This window comes from Pagrus pagrus (genome assembly GCF_965226575.1).
Source record: "Pagrus pagrus genome assembly, chromosome: 15".
Lineage (NCBI taxonomy): Eukaryota > Metazoa > Chordata > Actinopteri > Spariformes > Sparidae > Pagrus > Pagrus pagrus.
Genome location: NC_140199.1, coordinates 8,808,742 through 8,828,809, shown reverse-complemented (window position 1 = coordinate 8,828,809; position 20,068 = coordinate 8,808,742). Strand labels below are relative to the sequence as shown.

General features: G+C 43.5%; 1 protein-coding gene across 41 annotated transcripts in view; it reads right to left on the bottom strand.

Moving 5' to 3' along the window:
* Positions 1–20,068, bottom strand: part of LOC311270112 (ankyrin-3-like) — a gene marked incomplete at its 3' end in the record, with an annotated part of 140,545 nt that overhangs the window by 37,557 nt on the left and 82,920 nt on the right. For 25 of the 41 annotated variants that reach the window (XM_084374795.1, XM_084374798.1, XM_084374764.1 and 22 more), the window contains 14 exons: positions 19,169–19,267; positions 18,603–18,701; positions 17,741–17,839; positions 17,448–17,645; positions 15,520–15,618; positions 13,497–13,595; positions 11,387–11,584; positions 11,143–11,241; positions 10,246–10,344; positions 10,012–10,110; positions 9,792–9,887; positions 7,558–7,630; positions 7,274–7,330; positions 691–814 (listed from right to left, as the gene is read on the bottom strand). In XM_084374795.1, coding sequence (XP_084230921.1) covers positions 691–814; positions 7,274–7,330; positions 7,558–7,630; positions 9,792–9,887; positions 10,012–10,110; positions 10,246–10,344; positions 11,143–11,241; positions 11,387–11,584; positions 13,497–13,595; positions 15,520–15,618; positions 17,448–17,645; positions 17,741–17,839; positions 18,603–18,701; positions 19,169–19,267 — 1,538 coding nt within the window. Of the gene's footprint in view, positions 1–690; positions 815–1,350; positions 1,554–3,735; positions 4,272–7,273; positions 7,331–7,557; positions 7,631–9,791; positions 9,888–10,011; positions 10,111–10,245; positions 10,345–11,142; positions 11,242–11,386; positions 11,585–13,496; positions 13,596–15,519; positions 15,619–17,447; positions 17,646–17,740; positions 17,840–18,602; positions 18,702–19,168; positions 19,268–20,068 lie in introns of those variants that run through there. The other 16 variants (XM_084374802.1, XM_084374803.1, XM_084374791.1 and 13 more) reach the window with 5 other exon arrangements.

Sequence of the window (20,068 nt, the reverse complement as noted above, 5' to 3'; positions counted from 1 at the left end):
GGCTCGTCAAACAAACTTGTTGACATGGAACCTCTCCATTTAATTCGCTGTTTCCCGTGTTTGCCGTGGCCCGCTGATGTAAGCAGCTTCCTGTCACAGCTAGTGTCGTTGTGTTTATCAATCCAACCATCACTGCCATCTGTTAGCGTGGCTACAATACACTCCAGAGCTGCACGGCACTGGTGTGTTTTCACTGGAGCCTGCCAGTTTTCCACTACACACTTCATTTTTTTTGTTGTCCACTATATGGGGACTGGGCTCAGGCCTTTGATGTGCAGCTGCTCACTGAAGAAGACACCAAAGTTCAAAGATGCAGCCTCTAACGCTGGCGTCACTCTACAGGGGCCATCTGTAATCTTTGCCCAGGTTTGAATGAGGCCACGCAAAACGCTGAATCATTATGTCAGGTTGAATCATTGGATGGCAACTTTCCAGCTGCTTTCTCTGGTGATTTCCATTTTTCTGTTTGTGTGTGTGTGTGTGTGTCGGAGATAATCTGATTTACAGTCTAGAAAAAGGCTGCGTTTCATGTCAGATCTGTGTGCATGGGGTGAAAAACGGCATCAACAGCAAGATAACAACATAACCTGGCCCACAGTGTGCTAAAAAACACAAGCAAACAGCTGACAGCACTGCACCACAGGCCATCAGTGGTCATCATGATTAAAAAAAAAGATGACAGGTGCTTACCTGGCTGAGCGGGCTCCTATGCTGAAGCCCATGTACCCCTCCTGAGGGAGAGAGTCGTCCCCCAGCTCCTTGAGGTCCTGAGGCCGCAGGTATTTGTCCGTGTCCCCGGTCATTGCATCCTCACCTGGTGGAGGGAGGAGGGGGGGTGAAATCATAAAATCCTCATGTTAACTTCCCGGATTAAGAAAGAAAAAGAAAGAGAGATGCGATGCGACACCACAGGAGGAAAATCAAGCCCTCACTGCTGACATCAGTCTCACTTATTTGATCATGCCACTTAAAGGAGGCCTCGGAGCGTCTATCAAACCCAACATACCTCACCGCAGCTGCATAGCCCCCCTGCAACTTTGTTTCTTTTTGTCTATTCATCTGACTGTGGCACATCATCATCAACAACAACAACAACAACAACATGAAGCTGCAGCACCGATGGCTGTCTTAGAGGTTACAGGACAGTGATCATCTGAAGAGGCAGAGGGAGATGCCATCAGAGGCAGCAGCAGAAGCCACTTTGCGGTATATCTGGAGCTCTCCTGTAAAACCAAACGCAGCTTCCTTTCACAACACTCAGAGACGGAGCGCAGCGGAGGTGTTTAGCAGCCACCAAAAGCCTCAGTAAGCAGAGAATGAGCAAAGAAAAAGTGGAGAACCGCACCGCACCTCGATCGGCGGACCGGTGGACGATGACACGCCGGTCAACGAAGCCGGCGGAGCGGCTACCGTGTTTCCCCTTCTCCCTCATGTCCGGGCTCTGTCCTGCCTGCAACACTCTGCTCCTTCACCGCAGCCCCTCCCCCTACCTTCAATACTGCCGCACTCCGATCACACACCAGCACCAAGTGTCAAGTCGGACGGCATTAAAGGGGGGGCGTTTCCGGTGTCAGATTTCAAAATAAAACCCAACCGGCGACAAGGGGTTTTAAGTTATGAAATGAAAACAGGCAACAAACTTGATTGTACTATTCAACATTCATTAAATCACGCGAGCAAGAAAACAAAAATATTCACTTTAAAGGAGCACTATGATTCAAACTGAGAATTTTACTATCTACAATATTATCCAACGAGCAGTGTTGGGGGTAACTTGTTACAAAGTAATGTTATTTAGTTTTTCATAAAAGTAATCAGTTACTGGAATAAATTGCTGTCTTTTCCTTTCAAGGACGTTACATTAAGATCTGGACACAGCCATGAAGACGGACCTCTGCTTATTCCCATGAAAGCTGCTCAGCGGTCTCCTTGTTTACTAATAACCGGTATCAACCCTGAGAAAACCAGATCGGTCAACCCGTAATAATACTACTCTTCCTGTTGCTGTTGCTGAGGTCAAAGTGGCTCGACTTCCCGGCTATGAAAACACCCGGATCTTCCATGTTGTGGGGTCGTGACGCTCAAAAAAATTGTATCTACCGTTTTACAGACGCTGCTTTCACAATGTAAGCTTATGGGAAAAAGTCTTTTTGGGCCGCAGTGTGTCACATGTCGATGTAATTACACGGTTTGGCCACTACAATAACTGGCTTTGAAGCTTGGCGCTCTTCATAGGGACTTGTTTCCTTTCCTTTTGTGCTACAAAAATAAAATGAAATCCCTGAAGCATGTTTTCATGTAAACAGCTGTGCCTCATACTGTATGTCTCTGCACAGTTCGCGCCCAGATTGTGAGCTATAAATGTTATGAGGTAATAATACAAACTCAGAAATATTTATCTTTTTTATCTTTATCTTTTCTATTTCAAAATAAGGTCCCCAGAACACTGTTTGAAGCTAGAAAGCCGTGATTGTGCCGTCCTTTAAGGTCAGTTTGTTTATTCAGTCCTAAAAACAGGAGTTTAGTTTGTTTAGGCAGCCTTCTCTTCTGATTAATACGTATCCCCCAAAACTACATAGTGCACCTTTAAACTTTAAACGTCGTCCATTGGGTTTTTCCTGTATATCCTTACTATGATTTACATTGTGCAGTCTTACTGCATAACTGACCGACTTGTGTGGCAGCAGTAATGTAGGCCTACAGAGAGTAATATGCTTTAGTAATACTCCAACATTAATCCAGGCTTGAAATGTTATTTTAATGATCAATATATTCATCCCAAAATCCCCCTCATCTGAAGGGAATGCTGTGGACATTTCATATTTATCAGGACAAGTTAAGAGAGCGACGATAAATGCAGTACATTTCTACTTTGAGTAAATATTGTGGCATTAATTAAACAACCGCACAACTGCACATATAGTGTGTTATTTCCCAGTAACAGTGGTGGATGTCACAGCAGAGTGTCGAGTCTGGAGCTTTCCATGCTTTGTTCTAAAACAATGACACAGAACGACACAATGTGTTACCACTTTTGCCAACAATTTCCAAAACATTAGTTATCCAGGCAAGCAGCAGACACATAACATTACAGATGTAGGATTAAAGGCAGACTGCATAGCTGTTTGTTTATATATATATATATATATATATATATATATATATATATATATATATATATATATATTTCCTGGGGCATTTATAATGCTTTTATTCTGATGGGAAAGCTGATCACCTCACTTCCTGTGTTTTTCTAGCTGTGTCTGTCTGACTTGACAAAACTGGAAAACAATCGGCTCCCCACTGCTGTGATAATGTAACCATCACCGTCCCATTCAAGCTCAGATGACACACACACACACACACACACACGCACACACACACGCACGCACGCACGCACACACACACGCACACACACACACACACACACGCACACACACACACACACACACACGCACGTCCTCCTAATGCATGTTTAAAGCCTGAAACATCTATTGGGTTGCAAAATTACAACATTAAACACTCTCTACCTTAAAATAAAATAAAATAAAATAAAATAAAAGTCCACAGAAACCAAAACTCTAGCTGGGCTCCCCTCCATCTCTTCCATCCACAGATGGAAAACTAAAAACAATATAAAAGATAAACCATGACACCACTTCTCTTTTTACACAACAGCCTCCTAACCTCCACACACCGACCACAGAAACCCTCTCCGGTGCCCTCACGACTTACCTTTTTCCGCCGCAGCCATATTGATCACAACTCGTGTTTTTATTCCCTGAGTTTATTTCTCTAAAGCTCCACAAAAACCTTCCCAGGCTGAAAAGTAAATCCGATGCGAGGTGAAGACTATCAAGTGGTCCATTCAGAGCTTCTGGTGCTGATGGAAAACGCTGCCCTCTCCTCACCCCCGCGCACTCTACTCCACTCAAACTTGCGCGTTTTTTCCAGCTGGTGCGCACATCTCCATAAAAAAAAAAATAAAAAAACTCACGCTCAAACTTTTGCGTCTCGTTGCTGCAAAACGGCAGAAAGAGCACTACAAGTCGAAGCCGGGGGTTAATTCTCCCGCAAGCGGCTCAAAACGGCTCATCTCATTGGATTTAGAGAGAGAAAGCCTCGGTGCGTCCCTGGATCAACAGCATCCAACGGCAGAGTCAACAGGGGCCGCGCTGGAAGTGTTTACCGCTCCGTGGAGAGGGCACAGTCAGCTGACAGGCCGTCTGAGCGAGGAGAGGCGAGGAGAGGAGACAGTGACGGAGTGCAGAAGAAAAGCCTCACTGGACTGGACTGAACGCTCCTCCTGCCTGTTTCTTCCTCGGTGGTGGAAGTCACCGAGGGAGTCTGGCTGCATGTCAAACTGGGAGTGGGGGCTACGATCATGATGAAATAACCGCTCTTCACTTTGCCATTCAAAAAAAAGAAAGAAAGAAAGAAAGAAAAATCTTGAGCAACCTTCTGCCTACATGTTGCACGCAATGAGTCAAACTTGCACAAGAATCAGTGAATTTAGAACAATTATGCAAGAAGTGTTGAGACCCTCAGTCCTCCTCTGCTACGGGGATTGTGCAGTGATGTTAAAAGTGTTGTAAATGTGAAGATATTGCGTTAAAATGTTACTTTAGTGAAAGTCTTAAAGGTGCATTATGCAACTTTTTTACTTGCCTATAAACAGAGACAGAGAGCTGAAGTCACGCCTCATCCGGTTTCCCTCATGGGACGCTACTTCAGAAAAACTTTGTACGATAGTGAACGTAGAGGGATGCTTCATTTTTTTCTATCCTGCTTGAGTTGTGCCATGAATCACACATATGATGTTTGTGGATTTTAAAGATAATTTTTAATCTTCAGAAAGTCTCAGTTTGTCGTAAAAGTCTGTGAAATAAAGACCACACAGCCAACAGCAGCGCTAGTGATGTCATCTAGTCGAACGCTCACCTAAACCTGTAACTTAAAAGTTGTACAGCTGCTCCTGTATATTAACAAACTACTGTACTTTGATTTTCACATGACTTGGCCATGTTGTTGTTGGTGACGAGCGTTGAACGAGAATTGTCGTTCACTGAGCGGTTTCACACAAAACTAGATGATATTTTACTTTATTTACCACCAACTGGGACTTTCTTGACTTGGAAAATGACCTTTTAAATGGACAAACATCACATGTGTAGCTCACGGCACAAAAAAAATATTTGTCTCCCTCCAATAACTACCATACAGAGCTTTTTTGAAATGAGGTCCCAGGAGGTCCACCAGAAAGGGGCGTGGCCTCTGCTCTCGATAGCAGTTAAAGCTAACATGAGTTTTCGTTGTACTTTAAAGCATTTTTACATCTGCATCTGTGATTTCAGCCACATCAGTAAAATGTATTTGATGTACCTCGGCTCTGACGATGAGTAACCATTAAGTTTCCAAAGAAATGTAGCGGTGTAAAAGTACAATTTTTGACTGAAGTGGAAGTGGACAGTAGCGGGAAATGTAAATAATCAAATAAAGTACAAGTACCTCAAAATTCTACTTAAGTACAATATTTAAGTACATCATTCCATCACTGGGATTATGGAGCTACTCTGAAAACAGGGCATAACAAGGATTAAGTCGTTCCCTAAAGATGGAGCAATTAGTGGCTATAGTAGTCCGTAGAGAGCCGAAATAGCACAAGCAGGCCACACACTCACACACACACACCCGTACACACACAACAGCGGGACACCACGAGTGACCTGTCACACTAACTCCAACCTACAGCTTAATAGGATTGGCTTCCCCTCATATAGGATTAAAGAGCGACGTGAAAACTCTTCACTTCCTTCTTTTCACACTCACACACACTAACACCTAACTGAAGCCGGGCTGGTGGGTGAACGTCAAGGCCGCGCTGCTCGACTACAATGCCGATGAATTATGCACACAGTATAAACAGTTTACGTGGAGTATACAAGGCCATGGATACTCCGCTTTGGTAGTGATAACACACTGGATCATAGATATGAGGAGGATCTTCGGTTTAAACTCACCCATAATCACCTGATGTGTGTGTGTATGTAACTTGTTGAGTCTGGCTGTATCACCTGACACACAAACTCCTCCCCTGACTGTCCCCTAAGCAACAAGCCGTGAACAAGCTCATCAATTTTGCAGGCCTGTTGGCTCTGTGGCTCCAAAACAAAAGGACAGCAGGCTGAAGTGGGCAGCCTGAAACAATGTGACTTGTACCATAAACTTGGCAGAGCTGTTTGGCTCTGCAGAGCTACAGCAGCCATTCTGCTGCTAACTATCATTACTGTAATTTACCGAGGTTTACATACAGTCAAACAAGATGATTTCATTGAATGTGCGCAGGTCTCTTCCCAGTGAGTCACGCTGGCCTTGTTTTCATGTGCTCACAGCGTTGACGTTAAGATGACACATCACAAGATGAGGATTATCACGCAGTACGAGACTTACAATGTGTGAGCGGTTAAAAATAACCAATGTGTTTTCAAGTCGAAGTGAAAATAGCATCAGCAGTGTCAGTTTGTGAACAGAAACAGGACACTCAGACCTGTTTCAAGGCTAAAACAGTTCAATAATTTAATGATCGCTGATGGAAAGCCGAGACTTTATTCTTTGTCTGATGACAGCGGGCAAATAATTACAGTAAATAAAACAAAAAACCTCACAGAAATAGAATATCTTCTCCGTCTGACCCTATTATTGGCTCTTGGGATGAGAATAAATGCGTTCAGGTGATGTCGAAATGATTGGTAATACGTCTTTCTGACTGGGAAAGTTCACGCGAATGCCCTCTCAAGTCAGAACAACTTGGAAAATCAGAGGACATTTTGCTACACAAGAGCTGACGTCATATGATGCTGAAACATGGTGGATGAAAGTAAACAATCGGGTTGATGGTAAGACAGTTTTACTGAAGCCTTATCGTTTCCTTTGCTCTTCCTCGTCACTCAAATGCTGGAAACAGCTGTCAACGTGGTGTTAAAAAGCGCTGAGCGATAAAACAATTTCTTTTTGGCAGTGTGGTATGTCAGAGCCTTTAAACCTGTCCGTGGTGCCAATATAAGTGGAAAGTGTGTGTGTGTGTGTGTGTGTGTGTGTGTGTGTGTGTTCTGGCTGTTGATCAGCAGCAAAGCACAAGTAGTAGTATAGCAAAGCCTTAACGGTTAGCTGTCCAACAAAGCAGGTGAGTTCTGCTGCGTCATGTTAAAGGAAAACAAACAAACAAACAAACAAACAAACAGCAGAGCGGTGGAAGCAAACAGGTGACAAATACCTTCATCACCATCTGAAAAAGACTCCTCATCTAGAATCTCTGGCACATTGGCCCGGACTGTGTGATTTGGACACACACACAGTGAAACATGCACATGTTAATGAAAATGACATCACACAGCACAAAGTCACAAGTGTATGGAAATCATGCAGTGTATTTATATTACTTTCATCGTATTAAAATCACGTCACAACAACAGGTTTAACCATGAATTATATTCATTTTAGTGCTCAGTGTCTAAAAATAATGTGAATGAAGAGAAAATGTGATCGTTCTTCACGTACCTTCATCGTCCGACATGTCGAGGTACTCGTTCATGGTCTCCGGGACGTTGATTTTGTGTTTTTCTGATGCACTCTGCAAATGTGAGAAGACGACAGACAGCTGAACAAGCCAGTTTTGCCAACCAACATTATGATGACATGTTTGTGCTCTGGGCAAATTCAATAAATTTCAATGTTGAGATGAAATGAAAAGAGCTTTTTTAACCCTTCCAAATCACATCAGCATCCAACCATCAATCAATCTTCAGTTTTTATTAGGCAGAGAGCTACGATTTGTTACTTAGCTAGCAAGCGACAGCACGGTATGTCCTTGTGTCACTGGTGTTGCCACCTCACATGTTATGGTCCACCTGTCTTCCCTGTTTCACTCTAAAACATTTCATGATACAGAAGCCGGTAAAATTCGGACTTTAAAGAAGTAAAAAATGAAAAATATGAGGAGGGCTTTAAAAGTATACTACTGACATCCTAAACCTTAAAATTATCCCTTGATATTTAAGTGTGCTATCTTAAAGCCATAAGAAAATCAGGGAGTTTATCTTGAAGATTGACCATTTTGAAATTGTTAAATCATCTGAAAATCAGTAAATATTGAGACAACTGTAGTGAATTAATGAAAACTCAAGTGTGACCTTCACATATATTTCCTGACAGGGACATTAACCTGATTCTTAGCCGTGGCCTCTGTCAGTGTAAGAAGTAATGATACTGTATGTTTGAAGGCCATTTTACCCCACGTAACTGACCAGCCTGCAGATGTAGCTTCAACAGACACGTAAAACAACAGCAGAGGCCTCTGCACAGTGAATAATAGATCAGTCACACAAAGGTGTTGAGAGAGGGATGACCTTGATCTTTAAGTTATTTCATTCACGACTAAAACACTTTGCTGCTGATTGTGCAGGATCCTCAGTGTCCTCTCTGTCCGTCTCTTCACTCTCTGTCCCCCTCATCGCTTCATCATCCCACTGCCTCTATGTATTTCCCCTTCTCCTCCCCCCTTTTTTCCTCCCGGACACGTGCATGTATGGGATCGCTGTTAGTGACCTGGGCTATTTGAGGAGAAACCTTAAGCTCCCATCTAAGCCCTTTCTCTGTCTCTTAATCAGGATAACTTCACACATGTGACACAGCGGGACTCGCTGACTTACTCGCTGGCTGATTTGCAGGATTCACACACTGACTCCACTCACAGTACGGTGCTGGTGATTGGCCAAGTTTCAGATTGGGTAGGTCACTCCACACAGTTCAACACACCCGCTCAATCATTTTACATGCATATCCCAGGTTTTTAGTGAACGGCAACACTCTTTGTGCCAATTATACTATTCATCTCACATTGTCCACATCTACAGTCATTACTGGGCTTGCAGCTCCTGATTTCAATGCTTTTTGGAAGGCAACTCTTGAATCTTATATGTCAGCGAGTCCTTGAAAGCACCACTAGGAGTTTCAACTTGCAGAATCATAAACTGTGCTTGCAATTGTGACAAAACAAATTAAAAAAAATACATAAATAGCAATGGCTGCCTGGAAAGTAGGAAATTAATTTAACTGCTTTAGTACATAATACAACGTATATGAGATTTGTTTATGTCCTGAAGCATGCAGAACTATTAGTGTAATTATTTAAACTGAAAATACTAAATTTTCACTTTTAAAATGTTTTAATTTCTCTTGGTAAAAAAAAAGATGATTAACAGCTTTTCAGTAATGCAGCATGAAGCATGATAATTTCCTCGTTTTCAGGTACATTTATAATACTGCCCCTGCTCTCGTATTCAACCTATTTCCAAGTTAGAGAAAATATTCATGAGACTTAGAGGGGCTCAATGTAACAATAGTAATGTATTAATCACTTTTTTATTGGTCATATGTAACGTGACATGAAAAATTAGACCTTCCCCGTCTCTCTCTGTTGCCTACACAAGCATGTGGATGATTTGTTTAAATTGTTAAATGCTGCTGGACTGATTTCTTTGTGGAGGACTCTGATCGGACAGTGACAGTCCAAAGGATGAGATTTAATGCACGTCTCGAGTGCCTCGTCTAAGGGCCTCTCTCTGCTCTGCTAACAGAGAGCGACAGCTAACGTTAGTTTAGAAATGCAGTCCGCTAACATAAACTAACGACCGACTTCCAGCACAACACAGACGTTCCACAGAGCCCCTTTGAATTAGTCTGGAACTTATTGGTAATGTGACAGAGATTGTGTGCGTTCAAAAGTGTCTCACCATGGTGGTGAGGTTTTCATCCGTCATGGGCCTCAGAGTGTCCACCACAGAGATGTACCCAAGGCGACAGGCGATGGATAGGGCAGTGTTTCCATTCTGAACAGTGACAGACCAGCAGGAAGTTATTCACAGAAAACACAAAGAGCATTCAGTTTAATTAACTGAGCTTCATCTCTGTTTGTGTGTGTGTGTGCGCGCGCCAGTGTGTTTGTGCACTGACCACGGTGAGCTCGTTGGCCGAGGCCCCGTGCTGAAGCAGCAGGTTGATGATGTGGGTGTGGCCCTGCTGAGCTGCCTGGTGTAGAGGAGTGTACCCGTTCTAGAGCGAGACACACAAAGAGTCAGGAAATACAACAATGTATTGTTATGAGTAAAGTGGAAAAAGGGCTCAAAAACAGCCGCACAAGACTGTGAATGTGAGTGTACGTAGGTGGGTGAGCTTGTGTTTTTCTACCTTGGTTTTGCCATTGACCCTGGCGTGGTTCTGCAGCAGGAAGTTTGCCATCTTTGCGTTGCCATAGTGGCAGGCCACGTGCAGCGGCGTGTAACCCATCTGCATGAAGGAGAGCAGAGGAGGAGGAGACACAGACAAGAAGGGGTGAGGAGATGAAAAGAGGAGGCAAACACAGTCATGTACACCGACTGGAGGCCTCATCTCGTTACATCACGGTCTCTGAGAATTTAGGAATGATTGTGAAACAAAAAATAATTTGCCTCTGCTTCTAAATAAACTAAATACAACTTCAAAACAGCTTCATATTTCACGGCCATGAATTATGAGCACAGTGCACAGTGGCAACGGGGGAGATCAGTGAGTGAATAACCTATTCACTGTAAACAACTGTCCTGTCAGCACAAATACACAAACACACACACACACGATAACCTTGTGTTAGTCCAACCTTCAGCTACGTGAGCAGCCTGTAACGAGGCCCGTATGTGCGTACCTGGATGTAATTGACAGAGTGTGACCGAATATTAGAGCATTGTACGTGCTCATGAACGCGTGCGCGTTTGCGGCAGTGTGTGGCGCATCGACAAAGACATGAACACCTTCCACTCAGGTATCAATCCTTTATTCATGTAGCACCTGAGATGATCCTGGACGAATGTGTGTGCCCACAAGTGTGCGTGTGTGTGTGAGTATTTTCCGATGCCATTGGTGCGCTGAAACTATTCAGGAAAATCCAGTTTAAATGGAGAAAATCAGAAATGCAATCATGTGCGGTAAAGTCAAATGATGCATGTGAATAAAAGATTATGCATCAGACCCACTAAAAGAGATTTAAAGACCTTTATCTGTGTGTGTATTTACAGCGTGCGTGTGTGTATATGTCTGAGATGGCTTTACCTTTGTTTGTGGGTTGACATCAGCCCCGTGGTTGAGAAGGACTTCTGCAACATTGACCTTGTCTTCCTGAGCTGCTAGGTGGAGTGGTGTAAGTCCGCTCTGTATATACGGAAAGGACACACACAAACACGCGTCAACACACAAATACATTTGTTGTGGAGGGAGACCGGAACAAGCCTCAGCAAACAGGACGCTGGACATCAGTTTGAAAAGCTTCAAAGACTCATTTGTTTTGCTTCCTCACCTTATTGCACACGTTGACGTTGGCGTTCTTGGTCAGCAGCAGTGACACCAGGTCCACGCTGCCTTCCTGCGCTGCCAGGTGAATGGGGCTGATGCCTTGCCGCGTCACCGCGTTGGTGTCGGCGCCGTACTCCAGAAGTGTGGTCCCAATGTCCATTTGGTTCTTTTTGGCAGCGATGTGGAGCGGCGTGTAGCCATTCTGAAGCAAGCCAAAGAGATGTAGGGGTCAGGAGGCGGGGGTGAGCTCTTCTTCTTCCTCCAGCTCTCCTGGATTTTTACTGTTGGTCTAACGTGTTATCTATTTCATCCTACAAGAACTGCCTAGTTATGCTTTTGCATTTTTATTTGGTATCTTCACTTTATTATGTGTTTTTATTCCGAATGAACATCTGAGATCACAGACTGAAGTTTTCCCTCAGCCGGTTGAACACATAAACAACACTGATACAGAGCGAACAGACAGAGGAGCAGCTGTGACCATTCTGACAGTCCTCATGTTGATCACCATGGAGAGGATCTGTGAAAAGGCATTAAACTAAAGACAGCCTTTAAATACATTTCCCTGTTGGATCCCACTGGTGGTAATGTAAGCTGTAGGTGGGCCTTATTCAACTCCCTGAGCTCCACAGAGGAGGCGGGCTGAGTTAATCTACAATCCCAAATCCAAAGAAAGCTGGGACGCTGCGCAAAACTTAATAAAAACAGGGTGCAATCATTCCCAAACAGACTATGTTTATGGACAACGGTTTCATATTTCCTCGCTTGTGACCAACTGAGTCTTGCGAGGATGCTCCTCTCATACTGAATCACAATACTGTCACCTGTTAACAGTTAAACTGTAAAATGTGGAATTTTCTAAACAGGTTTTTTGAAGCATTTCACAGCTTTCCCAGTCTTTTGTTGCTCCTGTCCCAACTCGTTTGAAAACTATTTTCAATTGCGTAAAGGTCAAAATCTACAGATTTTCAAATTTTTCGTTGTTTTACCAAGTGTCCAAACTTTTTTGGAAAGCGAGGTTGTAAAAGGAGTTTGGAAAAGAGTCACATATATGTCTCTGTTGTCTATTTGGTTAAACAGAGCTCTGAAACTCAAAACTATATCGACGTCACACATTATTTCCAAACTGCTCTCCTCCTCTGAATCAAATTTCATCTCTCTGATTGTTCACTTCGCAAAGTGAAAATCACAATTTCAATCGATATGACGCAATACTTCTACTCCACCGCTCTGTGATCATCGATGCTCGCATTTGAGTGTGCAAACACTTCCAGGCAACTCCTCTAGTACACAAAGACTCATCCCTTTCCAAAAAGCACTTAAATTAGACCAAGCACTCCGACTTTAGTAGCCAGCCAAATGAAAAACAATTTATAGTGGGAGAAACTGAGAGAAAGGGAGGCAGGGAGGAATGACTAAGAGTGTGGGAGGGAGGCAGTAGAAGTAGAGGAATAAATAGAGACTGATACAGATTAACGGAGAGGGAGCTCGCAGGGAAGACAGCAAGCAAGGATAAATGAGCTGTACAAGCTTCGGTCTCCCCTCGCAGGATGTCTGTCCAGCCAAAAACATTTGCTGCCATATTTTGGTTTGTTCTGCCCTTCTGCTCATACTTCTTCTGTGGTTTTGACAGACTACCAAAGCCTAGCAGGAGACGAACCACAACTTGACCGTATGTCACTGACCATGTGTGTAACTAAAGCACAGTAACTAAAGTGCTTCTTTTGGGGGGCGTTTTATTGGAAAACACACAAAATTTACAGCCCTGGAACAGACTTCACACAAGTGGGTGGTTTTGAAGTAGTGACTGGCTGTGGAGTAATTTATAAGATGTATAACGCATAAGCAGTCCGGTCACATGTGCTCTCCAGTTTTTATTTTATGAGAAATATGAAAATACAGCATCCAGTAAACCGCCAAGTTTCTGGCTGGTTGAGTGACTTCACAGCCGCACAATGTCAAAGACTACACCAGATGGGACGGGAGCATTAGATCCTCGTACACACAGCACATACAGACATGACATACATTGTTAATGGTCTGAGATGGCACTGGAGGCGTAAGCCAGGTGGATTTATTGTAGTATGAGTGTTAATGTGAGTTTGTGTGGATACCTTGGCGGCAGCATGTGGGGAAGCTCCCTGATCCAGCAGCAGCAGTGCCACTCTCTGATTATCGTAGTGAGCAGCTACATGCAGTGGAGTTAGCCCGCTCTAAAACACCCACACCCACACACACACACACACAAGCATGCAGCAGAACACCAGGTTAGAAGATCGCTGGCACTCACACCGATAAGTAAAATGAAAGAACCACACCAACAGAATACAAAGACGTGAAAAGCGAGATGGATAGACAGATGGACAGTACAGGAGACAGTTAGAGCAGCAACGTCATGCTGTAATCGAGAAGAAGTTAGGATGATGTCATCGAAAGACACGGATGATTATGTCTTCGCTGGCCTGTGAAATGTGTTTTTCAAAATGACAACTTTGCTCCGATTGTTTTTTAAATGGTTAATTAACACTTTAATTAAGCATTCTGCTAGCATCGTCAATTGTCGGACTCACAGTGGACAAAGAAAGAGCGAATCACTGCAGCAGAACCAGAAATATCATCTTTGTAACTCAAAATTTTGCACCTACATTACCCACAATGCAACGCACCCACAGACAGTTTGGTCTGGGATTCAGGCCTAGTCCACACGTACACAGGTGTTTTTGGAAACAGGGTTTAAAGAAAGTATCTCCGCCTCAACCAGCACAGTTTCAGAAATAATCAGTCCATACAACTGCAGACACAAGAGTTGTCGATGGAGGGTTTTCATTGGACGGCAATGTTGTGAGTTAGTGTTTTGTTTAGCAGTAGCAGCAGAGTGTTAGCAGCAGCAGTGGCAGCATGTTGTTGTTGTTGTCTTGGATTAAAACTCCCCTCCTGACTCAGCAGGCTGCAGGCCTGAGTCACTAGGATGCTCACTGAGTCACAGGAATGTCCCTCGTATTTTAACAAAACCTTGAGTTTACTCAGGAAAAGTGTGCGGAGTCCGTCCTGATACTCCCGTGGGCTGCTGCGATGTGTTGTTACAACTGTCCTGGACAAAATGTGATGAAATCAACTACTCCACTGTCTTTCTTCTCGTCTATAAAGAAAATCTGCATAATTAAACAGCAATAAAGCGCCTGATTTTGCTTTGTGCTCAGACTCAGTGCTACAATGGGACTGATTTTAACGCGACACCACCAAGCTGTGTGGAAGCTTCATTATCATACCTGACTGCCATTATGTTAAACGCTCTCAGATGTGGCACACATACACACGCGCGCACACACACACACACACACCATAATCAGTGCCAGTAGGTCTGTGCTAAGTCAGTAAGTGTGTCAATATGTGTGTGCATGCGTATACAAATGCGTTTGCACGAGGGCGCATGTGGAGGTGGAATGAGTGCATGTCATCAGGGGAATAAAAGCAAATGTGCCCAGAAGGTTTTTTAGCAACAGGACAAGCATCTGTTGGCTGTGCTGTACCGGGATCACTTCTGAACCTGCCACTCCTCCACACAACCACCACCCCCTCACGTGCAGCTCGCAAAAATGCAACTCCAAAAAGGCTCTGTTAACTCTCTCGGAGACAGGCTGGATAAGGGCAGGCGACAGAAAGACTTGCAGAATGATTAATGGTCGCAGTATCTGGATGACTTCCTGATTTTGGCCATTTCTTGACTTGATCTCTCCAGAAAATTCAGGATTAACAAACTTCAGGACAACTCAACAGCTGCATATGTTTAATCTCTTCTTACTTTGTCGTATAACGTTATCTTCTACACACAGATGCTAATAATCCCATCAGCTATTCACAAGAATCTCTAAGGATTATTTTAAAACTCAAACGCCTCATTCTTGGTTGCTTTTAATGATGATGTAAAAACTCCTGCCTTCGTTTTCCTCTGCTCTGTGTAGGAGTGTCATCTCCTGCCTAATATGTAGAGTCCTATCTGTGCCAAAGCCCTCCTTCCTCAGACAGCTCATGTTTTCCAGCAGCATCTGAAAATACCTTTAAATGTTCGAGATAAAGAATGACTCCCTAAAGTGTGTCGTGCACCAGGCGTCTCCTCGGTTTTTAAAGACATCTCACCTTCCCAGCAGCATCCGGCGCAGCTCTCTTCTGCAGGAGGAGACTGGCCACCTCCATCTTGCCGTACTTTGCTGCCACATGAAGGGGACTGAACCCTTTCTGTTGAACACAAAATAAGACACATGATCAAAATGAAAGACAGTTGGAAGATGGAGAGGATGTAGAGCAGACCTATTCAACTGGCGGCCAGTGTGACAACCTCAATCCGGTCCAACTTATAAGATTTAAAAGGTGCATTACTTTTTATCCTTGAAAAACGAAGGTGTTTTGTTTAAACACATTAAAATTAATAGCTCTACAGGTCAGGTTTTAAATCTGGCCCCTCTGAAAAAGAAGCTGAATAGGCCTGATGTAGAAAGGAACAGTAGAGACGAGCATTCAAACAGGAAGTAAATATTTGCACTGTTTCAGGTCAGCCCTTTCTGGCCTGGGGTCGAGCTCCTCTTCATAACAGCACAGTTTCTCACATAAAAAATAAATCATCTGAATGGCTACGTTTGTGCAAAGACACAGTATCCATTATGAATTAAAACCTACAAAATAAAGGATTTGTACAGATATTGTGCCAGTAGCAGCACAACTGAAGCATGAACCCACTGTGACGAAGATGTTCACTGATCAGCCCATTCAAAGCAAGTTCAGTTCATTCAAACTGTTTCAGGCCCAAATGAAAATATCCGTTAGCGACAGCGTCTTTACTTTTGTGGGATAACATTTACAGATTCGAAAGCACTATCAAACTCAAATATATGTTGTAGAGAAAGTTTTTGAATTACATTAAAGTGTATATTTAAAAACTACAAAATTACTTAATTAACAGATAATCAACCAAATGAAAACGTATGAGGATATAAATGAACATTTTGTGCATGTGCTAAATTAGTTACAATAACCTTTGAACTTAAGATTGTTTAAAAGTATGTGATACCCTGAGAGACTAATCCAAAGGCCCTTATTTCCTCATGTATTCCAGATCTAGAAATGGCTGATCACGTTAATCTCGGCTTCCTTTCTGTGTGTATGTGAAGATATTTAAAGACATTAGGTCATATTTTCCGGAGGAATGTGGGACTCCCGCAGATTCCCGTTCCACGCTCTGAAACACACGACCTCATTTGTGTGATTGATTACAGTCAGTACAGTTTATAAAGGGTCACTTTAAAGAAGATAGTTCAGAGAGACAATAGTTTTAAATGCTTGTTTTAAAAAAATTTAAGCACTTTAATGATACATTTGTTTCATAAACATTATAATTGGGTCAATGAAAGTGTTCCCAGATTGGTGTGACATCATTTCCTTGAACAGCTGACTCAGGCGACGTCCCAAAAGATGCTGCATGTGAGTGAGAGTGTGTGAGAGAGAGAGAGAGCACTGGCACCATGGGGTTTACCCTTCATTAATCTGTTCTACTGACAGAGGTCACCTTCACAGTCGCCCCCCCCCCCCAGCAACATTATCACACACATGCACAAAGTAATTCCATAAAAGCGATGCCACGTCTCTTTTTGACCTTGATCTGTACAATTAGTCACATGTGAAGCCACCACCGCTAAAACATTCACATTATCTCTTCATGGTCGACTGCACGGATGAAAAAAAACCCTCCTGAGTTGAAAATAAGTGTCTTAAATTACTGGGCCAACATGATTACTACCACTGACCTGAAGGTGAACACTGTAACCACTATGTGACAGAACAGTTTATAGGTTTTTATATGAATGAAAGCAACAAACATGGTAAGACAAGCACCATGGAGGCTGTTGACAACAGAGACTGGTGCCCACTAGTGGCGACACATGGCACTGTAATAATGAAGATGTTCTGCTCTGTGATGCTACATTCTTCAGATGTGTGTTTCTGTGCTAGAGTGAAAGGAAAACAAACGTCCAGCTCTTCATGCATGTAATAAGTTGCTCCACCTGACCCACCTTAGTCGAGGAGGACAGTGAGGCTCCGTTCTCCAGCAGCATGGCAGCAACATCCTGGTGTCCTTCGCGGGCAGCCAGGTGAAGGGGGGTGTAGCCTGAGGTGGTGGCAGCATTGGCAGAGGCGCCGCACTGCAGCAGCTGCTGGACTATGTCGACTTTCCCCAGCCGACTGGAGATGTGTAACGCTGTCTGGTCATCCTGCAGAGAAGGAAGGAGGAGGAAGTCACTTTTTGGCTCATTGTTTGTTTTTTGTCCCCGGCTCAGTGATTGATAATGGGCCTCGGTGTTCTCACCTTGGACTTGGTCTCCACCTTGGCTCCGTTCTTGAGCAGGTATCGGACTACGTCTGCCTGGCCTGCCCTGGCTGCCATGTGGAGAGCTGTCTCGCCTCTCTGAAAGACACAGAAAAAGTCATCAGTGGGAGCTTTTCATATGCAGTGATGTGGGATTTGAACTCATAGAAAGTCTAATTATTTTCATTCGGCTGCTCCCCCTCAGGGGTCGCCAGAGTGGATTATCTGTTTTTCCATCTCACTGGAAAACTGTGCCCCACCCTGCCCAGCACGGAAATCTGATTTCTATGATCCACATATTTGATTTAGCATAAGCTTCACTTGCGCCTACTGACGCAATCCTCCCCATTTATCCAGGCTTGGGACTGGCAATTAGGATTGTACTGGCTTGTGCATCTGTTGTGGCTAGGGAGAAACTCGGGGTTCAGCGTAGGACTGCACAATATTTTTTAACACTGACATCACAATGTGCGCATGCGCAATAGTCACATTGCAGGTTGTGCAAGGGCTGTAGGCAAATTAACTTCACTTGCTACGACTGTTTCCTGTTTGATAAAAGGCAAAACTCTCACGGCTCTCATTTTACCACGACCAATCTGCAAGAGACGTGCGTGTGATATTAGATCATTTAGTCCGATTTAAGGTTTCTAGTGAGTGATCAATTTATCAAACAAGTCAGGACCTAAGTCGTTGAGTTCTAGTTCTGTGTCTTGCCTTCAATGTGTCGACAGGAGGAGGCAGGGATTGAACTGCCAACGCTCTGATCAATAGACGACCCGCTCTGCCTCCTAAAACCCAACTCACAGACCTCTTTTTTATAAAGCAAAAGAAAAGCTACTTTGAACAGAAATGATCCACTCACTACGTTGGTCGTGTTGGGCGATGCGCCGTGGTGTGTGAGTGCGTGGACAATGTTCTCATGGCCCATGAAGGCTGCCACATGGATGGGCGTCAGGCCAGACTGTAGAGAAACAAATATGATCATTATGAGAGATGAACAACAATATTGGCACGTCATTGGTATCGGCAGATAAAGGCTTTGAAATGATACAGCGGCATCGGTCGGTAGTTGATATTTCTGCTGATAGGCCGATAAGATGATGCTTTAATTACGCGTCCACAATACAGAGACTAGACTGTATCTGCAATTAAGAGGAAAGATATATGAACATACATCGGTATTGGCATCGACAATCAGCCAAAAATTTGTTGCAACATTGTGCATCCCTTATCAATACCATTAAACACTACAGTAAATATCAAACCTAAGAAAAGCTGTCAGCAGGTGAAATTAAGTCCAAAGGCGAGTCACAGTGTTTAAAATGGAAAAGCTCAGGGCAGTTAAAAGTCAGTTCAGTCTAAAGAAACCACTTCTGGTGCTACAAGGTGGAACCAAGCAGAAAAGAGTAAATGAGTCTGGTGCGGTACCTCAGTGACAGCCTGGATAGACGCTCCATGTTTAAGCAGCAGCTCCATCACTTTCACTCTGTTCTTCTTGCAGGCGATGTGAAGCGGAGTGAAACCATTCTGCACACAGAAAGAAAGGAAAGAAATCTGTCGGTGCGAAGTCTGTACCCGAGTAACCCTCCACAGTCACAAAACATCTGCGACTGTGTAGCCGCTTTTATTAGGATGATAAGGGGAAGCAAATGATCTGCCAGGAAATGAATGGGTGGTGCAGAAAACTGTCAGCTGCAAACCACAAGGGTGACAAAGAAAGATGTTTTTATCTTTCAATTCTCCTTCTCGAATCCTGATTCTTGGAAAGTGCATTTTTCGCCCTATATGTCAGTTTTAGATCTACACGGCAGAATTCAACATTTGTTCCACCTCTTCTCTCATTTCTCTCCAGATCTCTGTTTTTTCTTCGCTTCTGCCACCTCCATCTCTTTCAAACCAACCAACATCTTATCGGATGACGCATTTTGTTACCACTGATATATGAAGCAAGCTCCTACTGTACATAACCAAAAGCCACACACTGCAATGGTAAGTTAGTATTTTCTCTGCACATTTTCTCTATTAATTGAGTCCATTATTTAATTTTTCTTCATGAAGAGACACTTCTTTTGTCAACATTTTGTAGGAGGACACTGGACGTGGATTTGAGGGATAGAAACTGATAGGATTTTATTTATATCAATGCAATTACTGATTCTGCTTATCGGTCAGATTCTGTATTGAAAGCCCTTATTGAGTCCTGATCCATTTTTGTCGAGCTGGCTGTAGCAACAGTCTGTCTGTCGTCATCTAAAATGGATGAAATGTGTGGCACTAATATTATGATAACATACAGTATTGCCTTGGAAACGGATGCTCTGCTTGGAT